Source organism: Tupaia chinensis, unplaced genomic scaffold (genome assembly GCF_000334495.1).
Source record: "Tupaia chinensis unplaced genomic scaffold, TupChi_1.0 Scaffold000115_1, whole genome shotgun sequence".
Lineage (NCBI taxonomy): Eukaryota > Metazoa > Chordata > Mammalia > Scandentia > Tupaiidae > Tupaia > Tupaia belangeri.
In genome coordinates this window covers 5,297,911-5,318,749 of record NW_006159579.1, presented here as the reverse complement: position 1 = coordinate 5,318,749, position 20,839 = coordinate 5,297,911, and the positions used below count along the sequence as shown (strand labels likewise).

The window sequence follows — 20,839 nt, the reverse complement described above, 5'->3', positions numbered from 1 at the left end:
ATGGTGAGAAAGGGGATGGAAAAATAACGGGAAAAGTCCCCTGCTGGGCTTGCCTCATCAGCGTTTTCCTGAGACCTCAAGGGATACATCAGCTGTCATCCTGCCAGCAAAACTTAGGAAATATGTAGGCCATAAAATCAAAGAAAAAAGCTTGCATCTAATTAGTATGTTAAAAAAAAAAAAAGGGAAGCGACTCAAACTGAAAAACAAAATTAAAATCAAAGAGGACAGACTGATGAGCTGGTTTTCTTTATGAGGCTTTGTTTTCTCGGGGTTTTTGATTGAAGGAAGGGTGGAGGAGGGAGGGGGGAGTGAGGAGAACCAGATGGGCTTTTAGAGGTAGGCCGGAGCCGAGCCCAGCCTCCACCCCCCAGCGAGGCCTCACTTCTTCCCACCTTGACACGACACTCCCGCCACCAGTGACAGATCCTAGTCAGAGGCAGGTCACACTGCGCAGGCTCCATCCAGCCCCTGACACTGCAGATGGGCTTCCCTTGCCTGCCATGGGCAAGAGGCAGGGCAGGGGTGTGTGCCAGTGGTGGGGCCCAGAGCCTTTACCAGAGAGAACTGTTTTTCGTGGTCAAGGGTCACTTCAACCTGAGCAATGGCATCTAGCTCCTGGCTTTAAATACCCCCTCGCACGAGAAGGACTTCCAGTTCCCCAAACTAGCATCTTTCCTGAGCTCAAACAGAACGTCTACTGTCCGTGGGCCAACAGAAAGATGCAGTTACCTCCTGTATCCCAAATCACTGGGCCTCCAACAGGACTGGAGGGCCCTGCAGCAACGCCTCCTCCTTCTTCTCCCCAGAGGCCCCTCCCCTGGGACGCTGCTCCGGCTCTGCACTCCCTAGCACTGTTCACAGCTCTAACGCAGCACTTAGCACCTTATAATTAGTTTCCAGCGTCTCTCCCCACGAGACTGTGAACGCTTCAAGGACCGTCTCTGCATCTTAGTGCGGGACACACAGCCTGGCACCAAGCAGTGCAGCTGGGCAGTCACCGGAGTGAGTCTCATTTAGCTAGAACCATAGCTGGTCATGTGCTCATGTTACCAGAAGGCTATAAACTCCACCAGGGCGGGTGCTGGGGACCCTGCAGGACCTGGCCCAGCGCTGGGCCCGGCCAGCTGGGGGGATTCTCGGTAAGATATCCGCCAGGACATTCACACAGCAGGTTTCATTCACCAGTGCCAGAAATGAGGCCCTCAACAAAATGCTGACCGTGATAACCAGTCCCGTTGTGTGCCTGGCACCGCGCTGGGTCTGAGGAAACCCGGTGAGCAAGATGGACAGCAACCCTGCAGGGCGAGGCCTGTGCTTAACGTAGGAGACAGTCAAACGAGTAAACAGACACATAAATGAAAACACCTGCAGACCGCGATGAGGGCTGGGGGTAAACGAACAGGGTGCCACAATGGTAAGTTACAGATGGGGAAAAGGGAAAGGTTGGAGGGGCGCGGCAGCAGTGCAGTGGAGAGAGAAGGCAAGGGCGGACTCGACCGGGGGGATGGACAGAGGTGGGGGAGGGAGCGGCGGGCACGAGGACACGTCTGCACAGACCATCCACCTGCTGGCTCACCTGCTCACATGCGTAGATGCTCGGTCGACAAACATCTACTTACATGCAGTATGTGCTGCACACTCAAATGGGTGCTGGGAAATAAACCAGAGTCTGAGGGAGCCAGAGGCTGGTTCATGGCGACAGAGGGTTCTGAAGAACCTCGTCGGGTCTGAGAAAGAAAGACACCCACCTACTACATGTCACACCCATTAAAAACACTGCCGCTTTCTCGGAAGATCATTATTTTGATTACAGGGATGGAGGTGCAGGGAGAAGTCTGAACGCAAGCTACTTGAGCTGAGAGTAATAAAAAGTTCTAATTGAACATGTGGGCGTTAAAAGTAAATGCCATTTAAAGGCTGGAGTTGCAAATCACCACAGCTACACCTTAGGGAGGAGGCAGAATGACACTCGGCAGTAATTCATGCGAATCTGACACCGAGAATGAGACGGAGCACCCACAATGCCACGACGCAAGGCAAGCCGGCAGGTGAGGTTTGCAGACGGGACCCCCCTTCCTTCCCGTTCCTGGAGGAAAAGCAACAGGTTCCAACACCTCATATTCCCATCTACAAAATGGGCACTGCGGACCCGCCCGCTGGGGAGGCTGTGCCCAACATGTGCACTCCAGGCCTCGCGCCTTTGCTCACGTCATCCCTTCTGGGACGTCCTTGTTCCACCCTCTCAGACCCAGCTCAATGCCACGCCTCTCTCGGGGCTTCCCACAGCATGTAAGTCACGCCTCACTTATAATGATGACAGTAATTTTCACCCTAATTTCGAAACACTCACACTAGCTAGCATTTCTGAGAACTTCTAGGAGTCTGCACACCTCATCCAGGGTCTCACATAGCCTGCTCAGCCCATGAGGTCACAGAGCAAGGGGCATCCTGCCCAAGGGAAAGGCACGTAGCAGAGCCAGGACTCAGAGCGGGGCCTGACCTGGGAGCCCAGGCTCTACTCTTCACTCTGCGGTAGGTCTGAGCAGCTTCACGGTCCCTCTGCCGCCGTGATGGGAGTGACGAGCAATCTCAAGGCAAACCTCTGGGGCAGTCCAGCCCAGGCCCTCATCCTAGAGATGGGCAGATAAGGGCAGAGGGGAAGTGGCTCTGTCTGTGGCCACTGGCCCTTCTCAACTTGCCCTGAACTCTGCTATGGGTAATTAAGGTCGGCAGGAGCTAGTTCTGCTCCCCTGTTGGTCCCTCTGTGGCTGCACCCCAGCGCTTCCTCAGTACAGGGCCCTGCCTGTGAGGACTGAGGCTTGCTTGCCAACTGGGGCCTCTCCAAAGTCACACTGGAGGGTCGCATACAGCCAAAGACCCGACTGTTTGGGAAGTGCGGGGGTGTGAGGAAAGGGGGGAGCTCAGCACGGCCGTGAACGCGCTCGCGGTGAGCCTGGCGCTCACTGAGTGCGGTCAGTCAGTGCCCACACGACCTTACAAAGCGCTTCTCAGTGAAGAGATGATGGTGAGCACACACAGCAGGGCAGGCAGGGCCGGGACTGGAGGCAGGTGTGCACTCACTACTGTGCAACATGGCCTCCACTTCACTGCTTCCTGTTCTGCATAATTCCAGTTATTCGTTTTCACCTCCTTGCTTTTCCTCCCTTAGAAAGCAGTCTTCTTCCATGATATGCAGCTTACCACAGTCCCCTCTCCTCCTTTTGGGATTTTAGGCATGCACACATACACACACACACACACACACACACACACACACGCACCTGATGTGATCTTCAAGCTGCTGGGCCTGGGACTTAAAGCACAATTGGCTATGTAGGAGTCCAGTGCCCTACATGCCATTTGCTGGCCTCTATTTTTAAGATTTTAAGCACACACTTCCAAGCCCTCGTACTTGTGGTTATGTGTTTTTGAACTTCTGGCAGCAGTAGGTCGGAGGCAGAGAACAACCAGGTTAGCCTTCAGTGTTGACAGACCACCTGGGCGCACCAGGAGCTGCACACCATGCTGCAGCCTTCAGTGCAGGAAATACTGTGCACTGAACACCAGGGAGCGACAGAGACAGAGATGGAGATGGAGAAGGCAAACACCACCCAGGTCCCGGGCCCAGCCACAAGCAGCATCCAACTCACCCTTAATGATGTGCCTGACAATTTTGATGGAGCTTCCTCGCATGTTTAGGATCTGGTGAACCCTCTGACGGATCTAACAAGAAAGGGAAAGAATGGAAAGAGAAAGAGAAAGGATCATTTGTCCTGGCAGACACCAGAATACTTGTCTTAACTCCCAACCACAGAGTGGATGAATGCAAGGAGAGTGTGATCTACCTCTTTCCTTCAGAGTCTCTACCTGAGCAGGTGTCAAGGAAGGAGGCAGGGTGGCTAGGTCCACCCAGGAGAAGCCCTTCCTACCTGGGGGACATTGGCATTGCAGATCTCGGCCATGATGTAGCAGATATGCTGGAGAACGAAGAGCCCTGCATCCAAGCGCCGGAGGTAGAACTCATCCTCGATGTCGTTGTCTATGATCTCTCCACGCCGTACCATGTCCTGGAAATAAACGGACACGTGAGAACAAAAGCTGGACAGAGCGAGGAGGAAAGAATGGGCATCTAATACACACAAGAAACGCAATGACAACGATGCCCAAAGAAAACCACTTCTTGATTTGTATCCTCCTATCATTCTAAGGAACCACTCTTATGCTCTTAGTTCTTTTTTTTCAAAAGAAGTTTATTTCATTTTATTTATCATTATTATTAGTTTCTAAATTTGTTATAGGGCATGTACACTCACCAGAGAGAGAGACAGACAGAGAAAGAGTGGAGAAAAGTGAGAAAGTGAGAAAGCAAGCCACCGGGTCTGGGACTCAAACCACAGCCAGCCACTTGGGAATCCAGAGCCCTAACCACCATGCACCTCCTGGCCCCACTCCTGGTTCTTAATGGATTAAAGAGGCTCCAAGAGTTGAGTTTAAGGCCTGTTTTTTTCTGTCTTATGAGTCAGGGCCAAAATAATCTCACCCACATATTCAACCTAAAAAAACAAGCTGAAGGAACACAAATCTAAGCTATTTATCTGCTTCCACTCATTCTGTACTCTCGGGTTTGGCTTTCATAAATAACCTCTCTACGAGACACTTAACTCTCTTTCCTTGCAAATCAAGTTGCACACAGGGAAGCCTTCTCCGAGCCTGTCTTAGCGTCTTGGCCACGGCACAGGTACCCAGCTTGCGCACCGATGCCTCTTTGGCTAAACATCTTTTCAGCTGCAAAACGCTGCAATCTTTCCAGCACATCTCCCGAGTCCAATGCCCTTTTAGGCCAAAGCCCTGATAAGTGATAAGAATGCCTTTCGAACTCGTTATTCCTCTATTCCTCTCTATTGCCTTCGATTTTTCAAAAACAGTTTTGTAATTCACATACCATATAATCTACCCATTTAAAGTTTTGTGTACTATTTAATAGCTTTTAGTTATATTCAGAGTTGAGCAATCATTACTGCAACAATTTTAGAGTATTTTCCCTCATTCCTAACCTACCCCACTCAGTGGAGATTATTAATAAACACTCTCCCGAAACAGCTCTTTTCCCCAGCTTGGGGACCCTTCTGCCCGCCCTCCTAGGGATGTGGGGTACCTCTCCAGCCCAAGTATTTCTAAGCTACCTGTACCACAAAGCCCTTCCTGATTATTTCAGGCCAACAACTCCTTTCCAACATTCCTGAGAGCACCTTAGACAACTTGGCCACACGACCTCTTCTTGCACATCGCATCCACACTTCAGTCACCATCAACTCTGTCTACAGCTTTTATTTCATGAAGGTAGACTGTGAGCTCTCTGAAGACACAGACTGAATTTTGCCTGTCTTCAACCCCCAGCTCTGAGCAAAGGTCAAAGGTCAGAAAAGGAAGGGCAGGCCTGCTTGTGTCTTGGGTGTGGACTGGGGGCGGAGGGCAGGGGTGAGTAAGCAGAATGCAGACAGCATGAACCTTGTTCTGCAGCCTCTGCCTGTAATGAGTTTTGAAACTACCCAGAAGGCACTTCTTCTGGGAGACCCTAACTTTTCCGCCAACCCTGATCAGCAGCTACTACGTGTGATTCCTTTTCACTTGGTTTGCTTCACCCCTACTTTCTGATCATTTCTTGTCTCTACAACCTCCCCAGATAGCTCTTTGGTACTAGGATCATGGCATCCCCTTCCCTTCATTTTTTTAATCTTTTTCTGCCTTGACTCAACACCTTGGAGGGTGTTCCTGCTACCAGGAACATGGCGGTGTCAGGGGTCAGATCACTCTGCTACTCATTTCCACGTCAGAGATGAATCAGATAGGATCCCTATCCCTGGGGAGCCCATATCCCAGTAACTGGTAATTACGGAATTATGAGCAATTTAACCTCTGAGTGTCTTAGTTTCTAATTTGTACAATGGGATTAACAATCCCTTCTGTGCCCTCTTTAAATTTGGTAGTCAGGGCCATATATGTAATAACACTTTAAACTCTACAGCATTAGAGACGTGTAAAGTATTAGCACCAAATGCTTTTTGCATGAGTGGAAGTCAGGAGTAATTTTGCTTCCTGGGCCCCCAGCTGCTGAGTACTTAGGAGTTCTGGAGCAGGAAGTTATGATTCTGAGTAAATGAGAAACTAAAGAGGTCCTGCTATTTTTAAACTCCTTGGACATCAGTCCAGTGCTCCATGACTACCTTGTGGGCATTAACACGATTACCAGATTACCAAGGAATTTGCTACTAAATGAAGCTAGGAATTAGTGGTGGTGATACGCCAGGCAGCGCAGAGGCTGGCGGTCTACAGCCCTCTTTGCTTCAAAGACGGAGGGAGGCCTTTAGGAGCGAGATGAAAAGTAGCCTTGTGCTGCTACAGCCTGGCCCCCTGGGCAAATAAAGAAGTGCATTATCTTCGTCTAAATAGTCTCTGAAGGATTCTTGCTGGAGATTGATGACCACAGCGGTGAGTTCTTCAAGTTTGGGAGAGTGGAAAACAGGGTCCCAGGGGCTTCTGTCAGTGACAGGAGTCTGAGCCGTCAGAAGGAACCATGACCATAAAACGACTGACAGATTAAGAAATGGGCCGTTGTCAGCAGAAGCGTGCATTAAGCACCTGCCTTCTTAGACAGGGGCTAGTCGTGCAGAGAGTCGCGCACCCACTTCTCCCGAAAGCTCGCAGCCGAGACAGAGATGTCTTATGCCCTCATTCGCTGTGTGGATGTTTGTGAGCTGAAAACCTACGTGTGATGTGCTGGAACAGCAAAGACAGACAGAACAGGCCAAACAGCCCAGGAGCTTATGGCCTAGTGAGATCAATAAATTATTATTTTTTAACGAGAGAGAGAGAGAGACAAAGGGAGAGGAAAGAGACAGAAAATAAGAGTCAGAAGGGGAGAAAAAGACAGACAGGTATTTTTGACAGGCTCTCCCTGTGCCTTGATCCTCCTGCCCCAGTCTCCTGGTTGGACTACAGGCATGCACAACCTTGCCCAGCATTCTCAGCTTGGCCCGGGAACCAAAGCCAGGCTTCTCATGTGGCCTCCAGCTACCTGGGCACCATCGTGGCTGAACCTGAACAGGCTCCTTTTACAAATGCAATGATGGCTGTTATACAGGACTTATCAAACTCTACGGAGCACTACAGAACCCAGAGGAAGGATGGACTGAGTCTGTCTGAGGGCTAGGGAGGTCAAAGGAAATGTGACACTTGAGCTGCTTGGCTGGAAACGATATTCCAAGTAAAGAAAATAACAGCATGGATCAAGGCATAGAGGAGTCGTGACTCCGCTTGGCTGAGAACAAAGCGGAGTATTAGTACCACTACTAGGGACACTGGAATGGAGGAAGGGAGGGTGGTGGTGACCGTTGTTGACTTCCTGGACCCCCGATATCCATCACTGCATAGCAGGCACTGTGAAAGGAGGCCGAACCATAACCACTGTCGTTGCCACCTGCCCACTGGGGCGGAGTCGCGAGAGCTGCTGGGCTTGTGTGTCAGGCATATGACAAGTGCTTTCTGCCTAGTAAGTCCTGTACTTCTTGGAAATATTAGGAGGCAGAGATTCTTCTTCCTATTTCAGGCGAGGAGACTAGCTCGGGCAGGGCCACCTCCCCAGGGCTCGTGAGTAGCAGAATTCAAGCCTGTGCCTTGTGTAGGTACAGACTTCAGAGGTGTCTGGAGAGCAAAGGGAGATGTTAAATAAGAGTAATAGAAAGGCTCAAGAATGAGCTTGGCAAAATGAAGTTTCTCTAAGTAAGTCAGAGATGTTCCTAGCGATTTTTCCTTTTACACATTTTCCTCCGTAATCTGATCTTTTCACCCAGATAGGTACACACTATATCCCTTTATTATTATGTTAAGAGGTTTTTGCCTTGGGGCATGTATGCTCACCAGAGAGAGTGACAGAGACAGTGAGGGAAAGTGAGAAATCATCTCCCAGGGGAGATGGTCATACCTCAATCCCTCCTCCTCCATTCTCCTCCTGGGATCTTGAGCACGCGCGCACGCGCGCGCACACACACACACACAGACACACAGACACACGCACACAGACACACGCCGGTGTGATTTTCAAGCCACTGGGTCTGGGACCCAAATCATGGTTGTCCATGTAGGAGTCCAGTGACATAACTGCTACTCCATTTGCTGGTCCCCACACTATACCCTTCAGGTTTTTGGCATTGTCTTCTAGAAAGGACGGACCTAGGAGTCCAATGCCAAACTTCACTTTTCCTCAGAATTTCAAGACTCTTGACAATGTTGGATTCGACATTCTACTTTTAGACATACGACCACATGATTTGAAAGTGAAATTTTCAAATGTAGATCTGAGATACGACTGTGGCTCATCTCCAAGAAAGGCATCACCATTGCTGTGTTGAACGTGTACAAAGATGAAACAGAGATTGCTTCAGAAGACGGAGTTTCTGCCCTGACAGTTTTAGAAGCGCCATAGAAACCAGCACGCAGTGAAGTTGACTGCTGTCAGGATAGCGCCTTATCTAACCTGTTACAACTCCGTGGCGTGGAATATTTACTGCTGAATGGATTCGGGGAATGTGAGCACAGACATGCACTTTGTGTTTCAATGGAAGTAGAAGCAGGATGATTATACACCATTCTGATGGAAAATAAGGAAGTGAGAAAGTTTGGGCACTATTCTTTTAGGTACATCGTTGAAGTTTGGGTCTGTTCTAAAAAAGAAGTTAGATGGCATGTCACCTTCATTTTCCACCCCGTCCTTCAATATAAGGACAGGGTCAACATATTATAAATGGATTCATGAATTTCTGGCTCCTTTTCTGGGTTTCTAAAACACTGGATAAAAAACTGACCTTGAGCCAGGCTTTAAGACAGCAACATACTGGATCGAGGAGCTGGAAACCACATGCCAACCATAGTCTGGGTCCCCTGTCCATCTGGCCCACAAACACACTGGGTATATATGTATGTGACCTCTTTCAGTGTTGTAAATACAGCTCATTTTACAACAGTTCAGAGTGAAACTCGGTATGTACATTGGATTTAGGATTATATCTGAAATAAGACAGGAGAGCTAAGACTTCAAAGAAGTCTTCCACAAATTAATGCATTCGACTCTCCCCTCTGAGGAGAGTGAAGGTGACTGCCTTCCTCATGAGGCAACGACAACTCAGCATCCGCACAGCACTTTCACTTTCAAAGCAGGGCTCCTGCCAGTCTTCCTGGTGGGTTAGAAGACTGAAGGAAGTGGATTGTGGTGTGACTGAGCTCTGCGGAGGGTGCTTCTTTCTCTCTTTTGTGTGTGTGCTCTATCATAAATTAAAACAAACGAAACAAAAAGATCAAAAGAGAAGGACTTGGTACAGTGCCTTGGATGTCTGTTTGTGATGAAGGGGAGCTAGACATCTGGAAGAACTTCTAACGGTGCCCAAAATTCGAAAATGGCTGTTAGCACAACTCGAGCCATGATTATCTAGCTATAATTTAGTCTTTGGAGAAATAATATAAAAAGTCTGAGAATTAAAGAAAAAATTATTATGAGCTTCTTCCTGACCTTCTTCCTTTCCTCATAAAGGTTTCCCAAAGAACTGAAGGAGTCTGGTCAAAAATAACTGACGAGTGCGCTAGTAATACACATGGACTTGCTCCTCCACCACTAGGAACAAACAGAACAATGCTCACACACCAATGAGCATGTTTTAAAAGTGACTAGACAAGAGATCAGCAGTTAGTGTAATGGCTATGTCGCTGGACTCCCATGTGGTTGACCGCGGTTCAAGTCCTGGACCCCAGTGGCTTAAAACTCATGCAGGGTGCGTGTGTGTGCGTGCCCAAGATCCAGAGAAGAGAATGGAGGAGAAGGGATTGTGGCGTGGCCATCCCCCGTGGGGGGGGATTTCTCACTTTCTGTCTCTCTGTCTCTGTCTGTCTGGTGAGTGCCCGCGCTCTACAGAAAAAAAAAAAAAAAAAAAAAAAAGTGACTAGACAAAATGGAGTGAAGCCTGCTGGCTCATGAAGAGATTAAGCCTGCAGCCCAACCTTCTTTAGTACATGCAGATAGTGAACTAAATGGTCACAAAAATCCCATTCTGTTCAAGTGAACCTTTGACAGTGCAAAAAAACATTTAGGTGAGACACTGGAATTTCTCTGAACCTGATATATTAATTCTACAAACAAGTTCCTCTGTTAAACGAGGACAGAGTATTAAGCAAATGGGATCAGACCCCAGCCCTAACAGTAATTTGCCAGAATCCTCAGGCAAGCCATTTAAATTTTTCTTGCCCTCAGCTTCTTTACTTATAAATAAGAACCCTGCACAAGAGCAGGTAAGGCAAACAGGGCTCATCTTGAGTGCCAACTCTGATCCATGGTACGGATTGCAACATGCCATATGGAGAAGGAATGCAAAGCTGAGTTGGAACTCAGTGCGAAAGAGTCCTGAAATTTTTTTGAAAGAGTCCTGAAATCGATTAGTGATGTCTGCACTGAATGCAGGATGGAAGTGGTTGGTGCGCCTCACCTGTCTTCTCTGATCTGGAGCTCTTGAAGGTTCCTTTTGGCTTTGGTTACCTGTGGCACATCTTGGGCCAAAGCACGTTCATAACTGTATGTGCGAGTTTCTGCCTGTACATAGGTTGATGAAGGGTTTACAATGTTGACTGACTGTATTCCCGGGTCACTATAGGAGTTCGCTTTGAGAAACACCTCAAGCTGAATACACACAACATCGCCTCCACAGGACATGATGGTCATCCTCTCAGCAGTAAGTTAAACCTCCTGGGTCTGCTGTTACCACAGGGACAGCCATTTTAAAACAATCTGGGCATGCAAATCAAGTGCTCTTCAAGTGGGAATCTGAATAATTGGGATTAGAGAGAAATTCCAAGAATCCAGTGACCTCCTTTAGTGTTGTAAATACAGCTCACTTTACAACAGTTCAGAGTGAAAATCGGTATGTACATTGGATTTGGGATTGTATCTGAAATAAGACAGGAGAGCTAAGGCTTCAAGGAAGTCTTCTACAAATTAATGCATTCGACTCTCCCCTCTGAGGAGAGTGAAGGTGACTGCCTTCCTCATGAGGCAGTGACAACTCAGCATCCGCACAGCACTTTCACTTTCAAAGCAGGGCTCCTGCATTAACCTCGCCTGCTGTACAGGCCCTGGGCTGGGTATGAACAGCAAAGATCGTTTTCAAATTTCACAGATGGAAAAATGGAGACAGATGTCAAATGACTGTCACTGAATTTCAGTTGGCGACTTAGTGGGACACAATTCCCTAGTCCAAGGCCCTTTTCTATCAGTCCTTTCACTCTGGCAAGAGACAGCAAAAATGGGGTAATAAAAATAGCAAAATTTCCCGACTTTTTACCGAGTGCCAGGTACTGTGCCAAGCACCTGGATAGCTTCCTCTTCTTTCCTCACAAGAACCCCAAGACGTAAGAACTATAGCAGTCCTCCCTTATCCATGGGAGATCATTCCAAGACCCCCAGTGGATGGCGAAAACTCCAGATGGTACCAGACCCGGTGTAATACTGTGTTTTCCCCTGTACGTACATACTAATGCTAACGTAATTGATAAATTGAGCACAGTAAGAGAAGATCAACAATACTACTGATAAAAAAGAACAATTACAACAACGTGCTGTAACAGAAGGTATGTGAACGTGGTTTCTCGACATATCTCACAGTACTGTGTTCACCTATGTTCAGACTGCCGTTGACCACAGGTAACTGAGACCTGGGAGGTAAAACAGCGGCTAAGGGGGCTTCTGCTTTACCATTTCCTTTCCAAACGGGAAACTGAGGCTAAAGGGATGACTCGCTCCTAAGGTTACAAAGCCACGTTGGAGACAGGATAGAAACCTACATGGATTTGGCTCCAAGCCTGTGTTCACTTTTACAGTTCAAAGAAAAAGAGTCTGTTTTATAGACCTTTTCCAGTATTAGCATATGAGCAAATAGATGGGATTTTCCTTCTTTACACCCCATCTAGGGACTAATGCAAAGTGGTGGCATTAAATGTAAGGTCATCTAGCTTCTTGGTCTATCTTTTCCCATAAATTGAAGCAACTCGGGGGGGGGGAAATAAAATCTCTAGGCAGACCAGCAAATTCCACATGCAGTTTGGAAGAATTAAAAAATAAAAATTAAAAAAAGACACTCTGATAGGTTTTGTTTTGTTCATTCCATAAGAGAGGGCTAGAATAAAAACTTCGATGGTAATTCAGTGAATGGCGCATTACGTAGAACAGATTGCAATTCGCAGCAGCAGCAGCCTGTTTGGGGGCTGCTAGAATAAACAGATTCATCTCCAAAGATACCCGAGGAGGTGGTATGTGCAGCGCCAAGGTGCCATTTCTGCAGGTTGTGTGTGCGGTCTCCCCTCTCGCAGCCACAGCCTCACTTTAAATGTTAATCTGTCTTCAGGAACGCTACCCAAATCGCCACCTTTCCATGGGCCTCTATCTCTCTCGGCAGTCAAGTCGCAAGCCTCCAAATGAGCATGTGGAAGCCGTTTCTAATCTGCCCCTGACAGGCAGCAAGCTGCCCCTTGCTGATAGAAGGAGACAGTCATAAAAGAGGCTGCTATGGAGCCAAGAGGAATCCCTCTTGCCTTAATAAGAGGGGACATGACACAGCCTGAGCACGGAGCCCCCGAAGATGACACAGTTACTATTGCAGTCAGGCAGAGCTGCCCAGCTCAGAAAATACCAGTTTCTTCTTTTTAACAAAGCAAGGGAAAGAAACTTAAACCACAGGGAGAGACGTGAATGGAGAGGGGAGAGGCACGAACACCAGCACAGCAACACCTTCCTCCAAAGCTTCCCAACTAGGGCGGAGTGTTAGGGAAGGTTCCCAGACACTGCAAGTCTCTCAGCTGGGGAAGCTGAGGCTGGAGAATCAGTGAAAGGAACCGTTTCGAGAATGCCCAGATAACCGATGGCGACTTGGGTAAGAATCCAGGGACCTCAGAACAGAGCTTTGCCCACAAGAGACTGACATGTTAGGCCCACCTTGGCAAGTAAGCATGGGCCAGGTTTTTAGACGATCTCATCTTCAGAATGACCCTATAAATGCCACCATAAAAACAGCACACACAAGGCAAGGCACCTTCCCAGTGAACAGTCTGTGTGTGGCAGAACTGGCATGTGGCCTTGGTTCGCATGACCTCGCAGCTCATGCTCCTTCTACATTACCAGGATGCCTCCAGCAGGGTGTGCCTTCAATTTCTAACTTTACTTATTCCTCGCACTTCAGGGAACACACCCCGAACTGCTCATCTGATTTTTTTTTTTTAAGTTAGATTTTTGCTATAGTGCATGTGCTCACCAGAGACAGAAACAAAGAGAAAGTGAGAAACGATGCCCCAGGAGGGATGGCTATGCCATAGTCCCTTCTTCCATTCTCCTCTCGGGATCTTTGGTGGGCATGCATGCACGCGTGGTATGAGTTTAAAGTTATCGGGTCTAGGACTGGAACCACGGTTGGGCATGTAGGAGTCCAGTGCCTTCACTGCTACGCCACCTGCTGGCCCCACTCATCTGAATTTTGATAATGTATAAGCCAGCCTTGAGAGAACCAGAGCTCTGTGACAGCAGAGGCAATGATGTAAGGCCAGAAAACAACAATCCTGCTGGAGGAACGGAGAAAGTAAATAAACTGAGATCAGCTTGTGCCTGTGAAGACTTAGTTTAGAAAAGAGACAGACAAGGGTGCAGGCCAAAGATACCTGTAGTAACAGCCACCACTCAGCTCACTTCCTCTGCCCAAAACCATTCTTCGTGATGTGTGTGTATTCATTTATTTACTCCTCCCCCAACCCTAAAAGACAAGTACTACTAGTCTCATCCTTTACTGATGAGGGCACTGAAGTAGAGAGTTTAAGAAATTTGCTTATGATGGCCCTGCTGGTAGGGGCAGAGGTTCTTGTCTGTGCATCTTGAGGCTGTAGGGAACAGGGTGCATGGGGAAGCCTTTCTGCAGGAACTGACGAAGCACTACGCAGCATGCTCGGTGCATGGTAGACATTCGATACATATTTGCTGGCTAATTTGTTAGCCAGAACCCTGAAGGACACGAGGGATTCGTCAGCTGTTGGAAAAGGATGTGGAGAAGATGGCACAGAGGGGTATTTGGGGCAGAGCAAACAGCAGTGGGAGAATGTCTGGAAGGTGTGAGAGCGTGCATTCAGGAAGTACAGGCGGTATGGAACGGCCTTGCACATCGTGAGGGGCGAGGGCTGTGACAGGGCAGCAGGCAGGGGCCAAACCAGAAAGCTGTTCAGAGAATATCCCGAAGGTGACACAAGACTGGCATTTGCTGTTCTCGGGCAGGGAACTGGTATAAATGAACCTTCATTTTGGAAAGACCTCTGGTCACTGTGCTGGAGACAGGAAGACTCCTGTTGGGAGGGTGCTGACCAAGGCAAGAAAAAGAGATGATGGTGCCTGAATTTCCGGACCAATAGTGAGGACAGAGCAAAGTGGAGAGGCTGCAGAGATGTCAGCGGTGGAGTTTACCAGGTGGGTATGTGACAGGAGGCAGAGAGGGGAGCGAACACATGACACCCAGATTTTTGACCTGGTCAAACTGGCCATGACCCTGGTGTGGGGAGGACAAAGAAGAGATTCTACAGGGTTAGGGCCGCAAGCCTGGCTTTGGGTGAGCTAAGTCAGAAAAGCCTATTGGTGACAATCAGGTGGCAGCTGGCTAGGAGTCTGCAGATTTAGGAAGTCCTGGCACCCAGCCCTGATCTCACCAGACCTTGCCACAAGCCTGTGAGGTCAGTAGGTGGAGAAGGGCCTGTTAGCCCCAAAGACTGAAAGGGCAGAGGATCAGAAAAGCAAAACAGCGCTCAAGGCCAGGTAAGTGGCGAAGGTGCGGGACCAGAACTCAGGTCCTCTGGCTTCTCTTCCAGCTCTAGGAAGGATGACTGTGACTGGGGAAGGGCAGGCAGGGAGGCAAAAGAGAAAAGAAGCAGCCCAGTGACACCCCTCCCCCGACTTCACTTGTTTCTACTGGCTCGGAGCTCTGTTCTAGCAAATTCTTAGACTGAGAACCACCAGTTTGGGAACCACCGGTTTAAAGAAGGGCTGAGGGGAACTCTTAGCAGGAGCCTCTTTTTTTAAGCCTGACCCAGAAGCTTTCAGCTCTGTTAGAAGAATCAATGGCAGCCTCACCCCACTGCCTACCCCTCACTGGCACGTCAGGGTCACGTACTGCACACGGTCGCTCCTGCCCTCCACCCGCTCTCCACGAATCTTTAAACGAGTTTCAAATACTAAGGAAACAGTCAAAGTCTGTTTAAGACATCAAGTCCTGCGGATACTGTTTCATTATAAGGAATCCATCTTTTTCTTTCCAGGATAAAGCCTGGAATGATTTAACTGTGGCAAAATTAGCATGCAATTTGTAAGTCATTACAGTGCAAAGTATGTGGTAAGAACACTTTATTGAATAAGCCTGCTGAGTATAATTTTTCCAGGAACTAAAAGAGGGAAAACCTCTCTCCAAGGCTCTCCTCCCTCTTTTAGAAATCCCTGCCAGTGCCTATATAATTAGGTCTTACTCTGACAGTCAGAAGCCAGGCCTGCTCTGTACATTTAACCAGCACAAGCTGGGAAGTTCGGAGGAACCAGTAAGAAGTCAGGGCATCTTCCAAATCAGGGATCTTGGTATTTTCTGGGCTTCCAGTTGTTTGGGGAGCCAGGTGAAATCTGCTGAGACAAGCACCCGGGATATTTACAGATCACGAGAACGGCTGCACACGAGAAGAGACTTAAGAATTACATGCCCTTTAAAGTTCAGGTCAAATCTTGTTAACCAGGAACCCCGAGGGTATGTCCAGAAACACCGTGGCCCTGGGACCTCACGGCTACTGAATACAACATGAAAGCACGGGCACCTGCCCAAGACATGGAGGTCTTTGCTAGTCATAGATTACTGCAATAATGTGATTTGAACTGAATGTATATAAAATTACCTATCAGTCCTGCAGGCTCTTCCAAATAGGGGTATTTTTCCTTACTGAATATTGCTGGAGTTATGCCATAGACTCTCTCTAGTTATTTGTAAGTATTTTTAATGATGGAGCTAATCATTAAGATAAAACAAGAATTAGCGGTAAAAATTAGAGTTAAGGAGTAACATGGTGGGCCCAGGGTGACCCTCTTTCTTCTGTCATACTCAAGGACAGATATTCATTTTATCTAATGAGCCATGGTTCTTCATTTATTGAATGTTGGTATGACATAATTCTTGAGAATACGATAAACAAGAGAGATGAAGAAGAGTCCCAGAGATAAACAGATAAATTAAATAATGACAGGTTATAAAGCAGCGATGTGTGTGTGTCTGCACATGTGTGTGGCTACTTCACACATGGTGATCCCTGAAAAGGAGGTACCAGCAGGAAAAGGGCTAGGGCAGGAGGGAGGGGAGGACAAGGGCTGGAAGGCACCCAGGTAGGTGGTGGCAGTGACAGAAGTAGGGTGGAGAAGAAGGCAAAATCGGATCCTGCAAAATCTGCAGGGATCCGAGGGAATGAAGACAATATGTTGATGTGTGGGAGAGGCAGGGGCAAATGATCCCTGTAGATGAAGAACAATGGGACTAGCAGATGGTGTAGCGGTTATGTCGGTTATGTCGCTGGATGCCCACATGGCCAGCCGTGGCCCTATCTATGTAATGTCTCAAAGTCAGCAGTCGTGACATGTGCCTCCAATACCAAATCAAACACCACCAAGGGGAAAAACAAAGTGGAGGTAGTTAAGCTATCTGTCCACAGTTGGAGAACCAGGGAAAGGCCTGGCTCTAAAGCCCAGGCTCTCCCTCTCATACCCTGCACTCCTGGAGCATTCTTACATCCCTTTCCTCTCTCACTTGGCTTCCTTTTGTATTTTATTTTTTTTAAAGATCGGAAAGTTCTTTAAAAAAAATATTTATTTACCTAATTCCATTTTTTTATTAATTATTTTTTATCTGACTAGAGAGAGAGAGAGAGAGAGAAGGGAAAGTGAGAAAGCAAGCCACCAGGTCCAGGACTCGAATTATGGCTGGCCATGTGGGAATCCAGCACCCCCAACCACCAAGCCACCTGCCAGCTTTCTCCTGCCCCCCTTGCTGTCTCTTCCCAGCCTGGAAATGCTCTACACAGCTCTGTCTTTTAAGGCTCAGTGGGAATTTGCCTCATCCACTAAGCTGCTTACGGTGAGCCTCTGAAGACGACCCTCCCTGCCTCAGGATCCTTGGCCTGCAGCAGCAGCAGCACCACCACCACCACCACTCCTGGGGCCCACCCTTTCCTGGCACTTCCACCTGCCCCTCCCCATTCCAGTGCCAGGCCCAGCACTTGCACAGAGCAGGCATCTGACCAACACTTGCCAGATGACTGGCATCTCTCCAGTGAATCCTGGTCGGCTGTAAACTGTGGGCACTTGCACTGCACCCAGGGAGGGCTGGTGCTCACAGGGAAGGTGGTGTCTCTAAGGTACTGAGTGTCAACACCTGACCTGTGATCTAGCGGCTTTGGTGAAGGATATGAGCTATTTCCTCATTACTGATCCAACAGTCAGTGTCATCAAAAGGCCCAAGAAATAAGCATTCAATTCAGGTCAACAAATATTTGCCGAATTCCCAGTTGGTACAGGGCATTCAAATAGAATGGGGGTGAGAGGACAGACTGCTTACGAGAGAAGTCTGCATGAGGCGGAAAGGGGGTTGCGTTGTTCTAAGTTGCTTTCCACCTGTGAGGCAGCTTCATCTGCCAGGATGGAGCCTGAGTGCTGGCAGCAGACGCTGTTCACAAATGCGGCCCTCACCCCTACCCGCCCTGGCTCTCTGAGCAACACCAGGGCTGCTGAGCACTAATGGCCTTGGAATGTTTGCCAGTGCCCAGCAAAACGGCCTTGGCATCAAGGAGACAGATGTTTGTCAGGGACTGGCAGGGACCCTGGTGCCTGTGGTACACAGCAACCCTGTGAATGCTGGGGAGGGTGGCTGCAGCGATGACTCTGTCAGTGCTAATCAATTTCACACCCTCTTCAATGCTGATAATAGATAATCTTGTGGGAGGCGGGCCAAGTTTCCGAACAGCTCCGTGCAAGCTGCTCCCCATGCCCAAATGCTTACTTGGTCTCCCTCAAAAGATGTCTAAGCTTCCCCTCCAACAAAGCGTGGATGGGGCCGACACTGTTCTGCTCGGGCGACTCCTTCTGGGACATCTGGCGAGGAGGACGCTGTTAGGAAAAGGACCGCCTGGCTTACTTCAAAGTTACACAAGAATCCCGAAGGAAGCTTGGAAAATCTAGCAGTAGCTTCTACTTACTGAGCAAGGGATTTTATGTACTTTATGCTTAGTCTTCATAATAACCCCCGAAGGGAGGTTTTAGTATTCCCACTTTACAGATGAGAAAACCAGAGCTTAGAGAAGTCAACCCAATTGTTCAAGGCCTCAGAGCTAGCAATGCCCCCCGACCCCCCCATACTTTATCCTTTTTTTACTCTAAGGCCACTGCTCCTGTCAGTCACTGATCAACCTCTCACTGGGTTTTGACTCCATTCCATTGTCAATAACTGGCAGAGCTATCAAAGAAGGTTCAACCCAATCTCAGGGAAAACATTAAGCTTAGGGGACCTAAGAGATCACTGTAAGACCACTTCAGAACTAAGACACCAAAGCTACAGGAGGCAATGAATGCCATGGCTCACAGTGATTTAGAGGTGGTGCCTGCATTAAAATCCTAGGTTCCCTGGATCCCGTGTGTTCCTCCTACCCTCAAATCTCCTCCAGCAGCTCCCCCTAGGGATTGTGTCGGCTGGAGTTCTAGTCGTCTGATGGCCGCTTCCATACAAATGTCTAGGGGAATTTCTTTTTTTTTTTTTTCTTTTTTGAGAGGTTTTTTCGCTATAGGGCGCGTGCGCTCGCCAGACAGACAGAGAGAGACATAGAGACAGAAAGCGAGAAATCACCCCCCAGGGGGGGTGGTCACGCCGCAATCCCTTCTCCTCCATTCTCCTCTCGGGATCTTGGGCACGTACGCACACGCGCCCGGCGTGAGTTTTAAGCCACCGGGTCCGGGACGCGAACCACGGTCGACTACGTGGGAGTCCAGCGACATAGCCATTACGCTAACTGCTGGTTCCCTCTAGGGGAATTTCAACTTGATTCTCATGGTCATTCAGACAAAGAGAAAAAACATAATGGTCTGGCACTTGAACAATCACTAAGTCTCAGTTATGGACAAGTTACTCTATAGGGAAGGAAAGATGGGAAAGGAAGATTTCATGCAAGAACAAAACAGAGGGAGGTCAGTGTGTGGAACAAAAGAACTGTGTGCGGAACATGTTAGTGTCTGAAGTCCGGCCCCAGAATTTAGAGTCTCTGTCTTTTATCTTGCAGTAGTATCACTGTATAAAAGAAGAAAGTCTCAGCCAATCAATTAAATCAATCAACAAACATCTGAGGACTTAGCAGGTTTAGGGATCATAGGGAAATCAGGAAAATTAAAAAAAAAAAAAAAAAAAAAACCTCAAGCAAAACCAAGTTTCCTAGCTATCGGAATTCATAAACGGAAGGTACATTTTGTGACAAGGAAGGCTGGATACCAGTGGTGGAGAGAAGCAGGACAAAGACAGCATGCCACTGTCTTCACCCAGGCTCTTGTCTTTGATCCTGGCCCGGGGGCTCGGCTGGGGGAAGGGTCCTGTGTAATTCCCAATGCACGCAGCTATGCCGTAGAACCGAGCTAGACGGCCCAGTGTAGACGGGGAGGGCCAGTGCTGTCACTGGTTCTCTTTCCAGTGATGCTCAAAAGCCTCAAGTGCATCTTTAAGGCAAGAAGACTGAAATGAGGATGATGAAGCGATAGAGCAAATCAAGATCACAGAAAAAAATGCCTTCTCCTACAGACTCTGAGAGAGGCAGGAAAGGGTCGTTCTGTAATGTGACTGAAGACTGGGGAGTGTCTTGTAGAGGACGGAACACGATGGAGACATTAACAGCAAATAGGACAACTTACCCTGATGGAAGGATACAGATGAAAGAGCTATAGTGACCAGAGATGGCAGAGAGCAAAATAGAAGCAGGTGGAAAACACAGAGGTAGGAGAACACCAAAGTAAGCACTGCTCCTCGAGAGAAAAATCTAGCAGGTTTTGCTTCCCTTGGCAACCATCGGCCTAAGAAAAGGAGGGGCAGCCGCCCTGAACCTGGCGTCCTACTTTGCTGCACACGTCTGAGCTTCCCTTTTCTAGGTGTCCAGTTTCCCATCTGTGAAAGGGGGAGCTGGATTCAATGGCCTCTCAGTTTCCTTCCAGCTCTTACATCCTCTGACTGCCTTCCTTCGAATCTTCCCTCAGGACTACAGAAAGCAGGCAAGTGTACTCTGGCAACCTGGTACCTGCCACAGCACTGGGCTTCAGCTGGATTTCCTAAAAGAAGCTCCTGTCAGGAGTACCTGTGCTACCTGCCAGACTCCCAGGTCAGGCCCGGATCGACATTACATGTACTTCCTTCTAAAAGTGTCCCTCCTGCCAGAAGAGCAGTGATGCCACTGGCAGACTGTCATCTGCCCTGCTTGTCCAACACGTCAGATGACGCATGACAGTGGATGGCACTTTTGTCCTTACCACTCCTGGGGGGAGGAGGCATGAGGTACACGAGGGATCCAAAGAAGTGCAGGTCAATAGCAGGGGAGACGGGCAGGGATACGTACGTGCTTTTCCCCTTCAATCTTCTTGTCGGCCACCGACATTGCATCCAGATATTTAAAATGCAACTCCATTAGTCTGTCAACCTGAAAGAGAGACATTTCACAGGCATGA

At 48.5% G+C, this 20,839-nt stretch overlaps 1 protein-coding gene across 1 annotated transcript in view; it reads right to left on the bottom strand.

The window, feature by feature from the left end:
* Nucleotides 1-20,839, bottom strand: part of CTNNBL1 (catenin beta like 1) — a 207,577-nt gene that overhangs the window by 7,878 nt on the left and 178,860 nt on the right. Inside the window, exons 13-15 of the mRNA XM_006144120.3 lie at nt 20,731-20,811; nt 3,933-4,070; nt 3,654-3,726 (exon numbers count right to left, since the gene is read on the bottom strand). Of these exons, the coding sequence (XP_006144182.1) occupies nt 3,654-3,726; nt 3,933-4,070; nt 20,731-20,811 (292 nt within the window). The remainder of the gene's footprint in view (nt 1-3,653; nt 3,727-3,932; nt 4,071-20,730; nt 20,812-20,839) is intronic.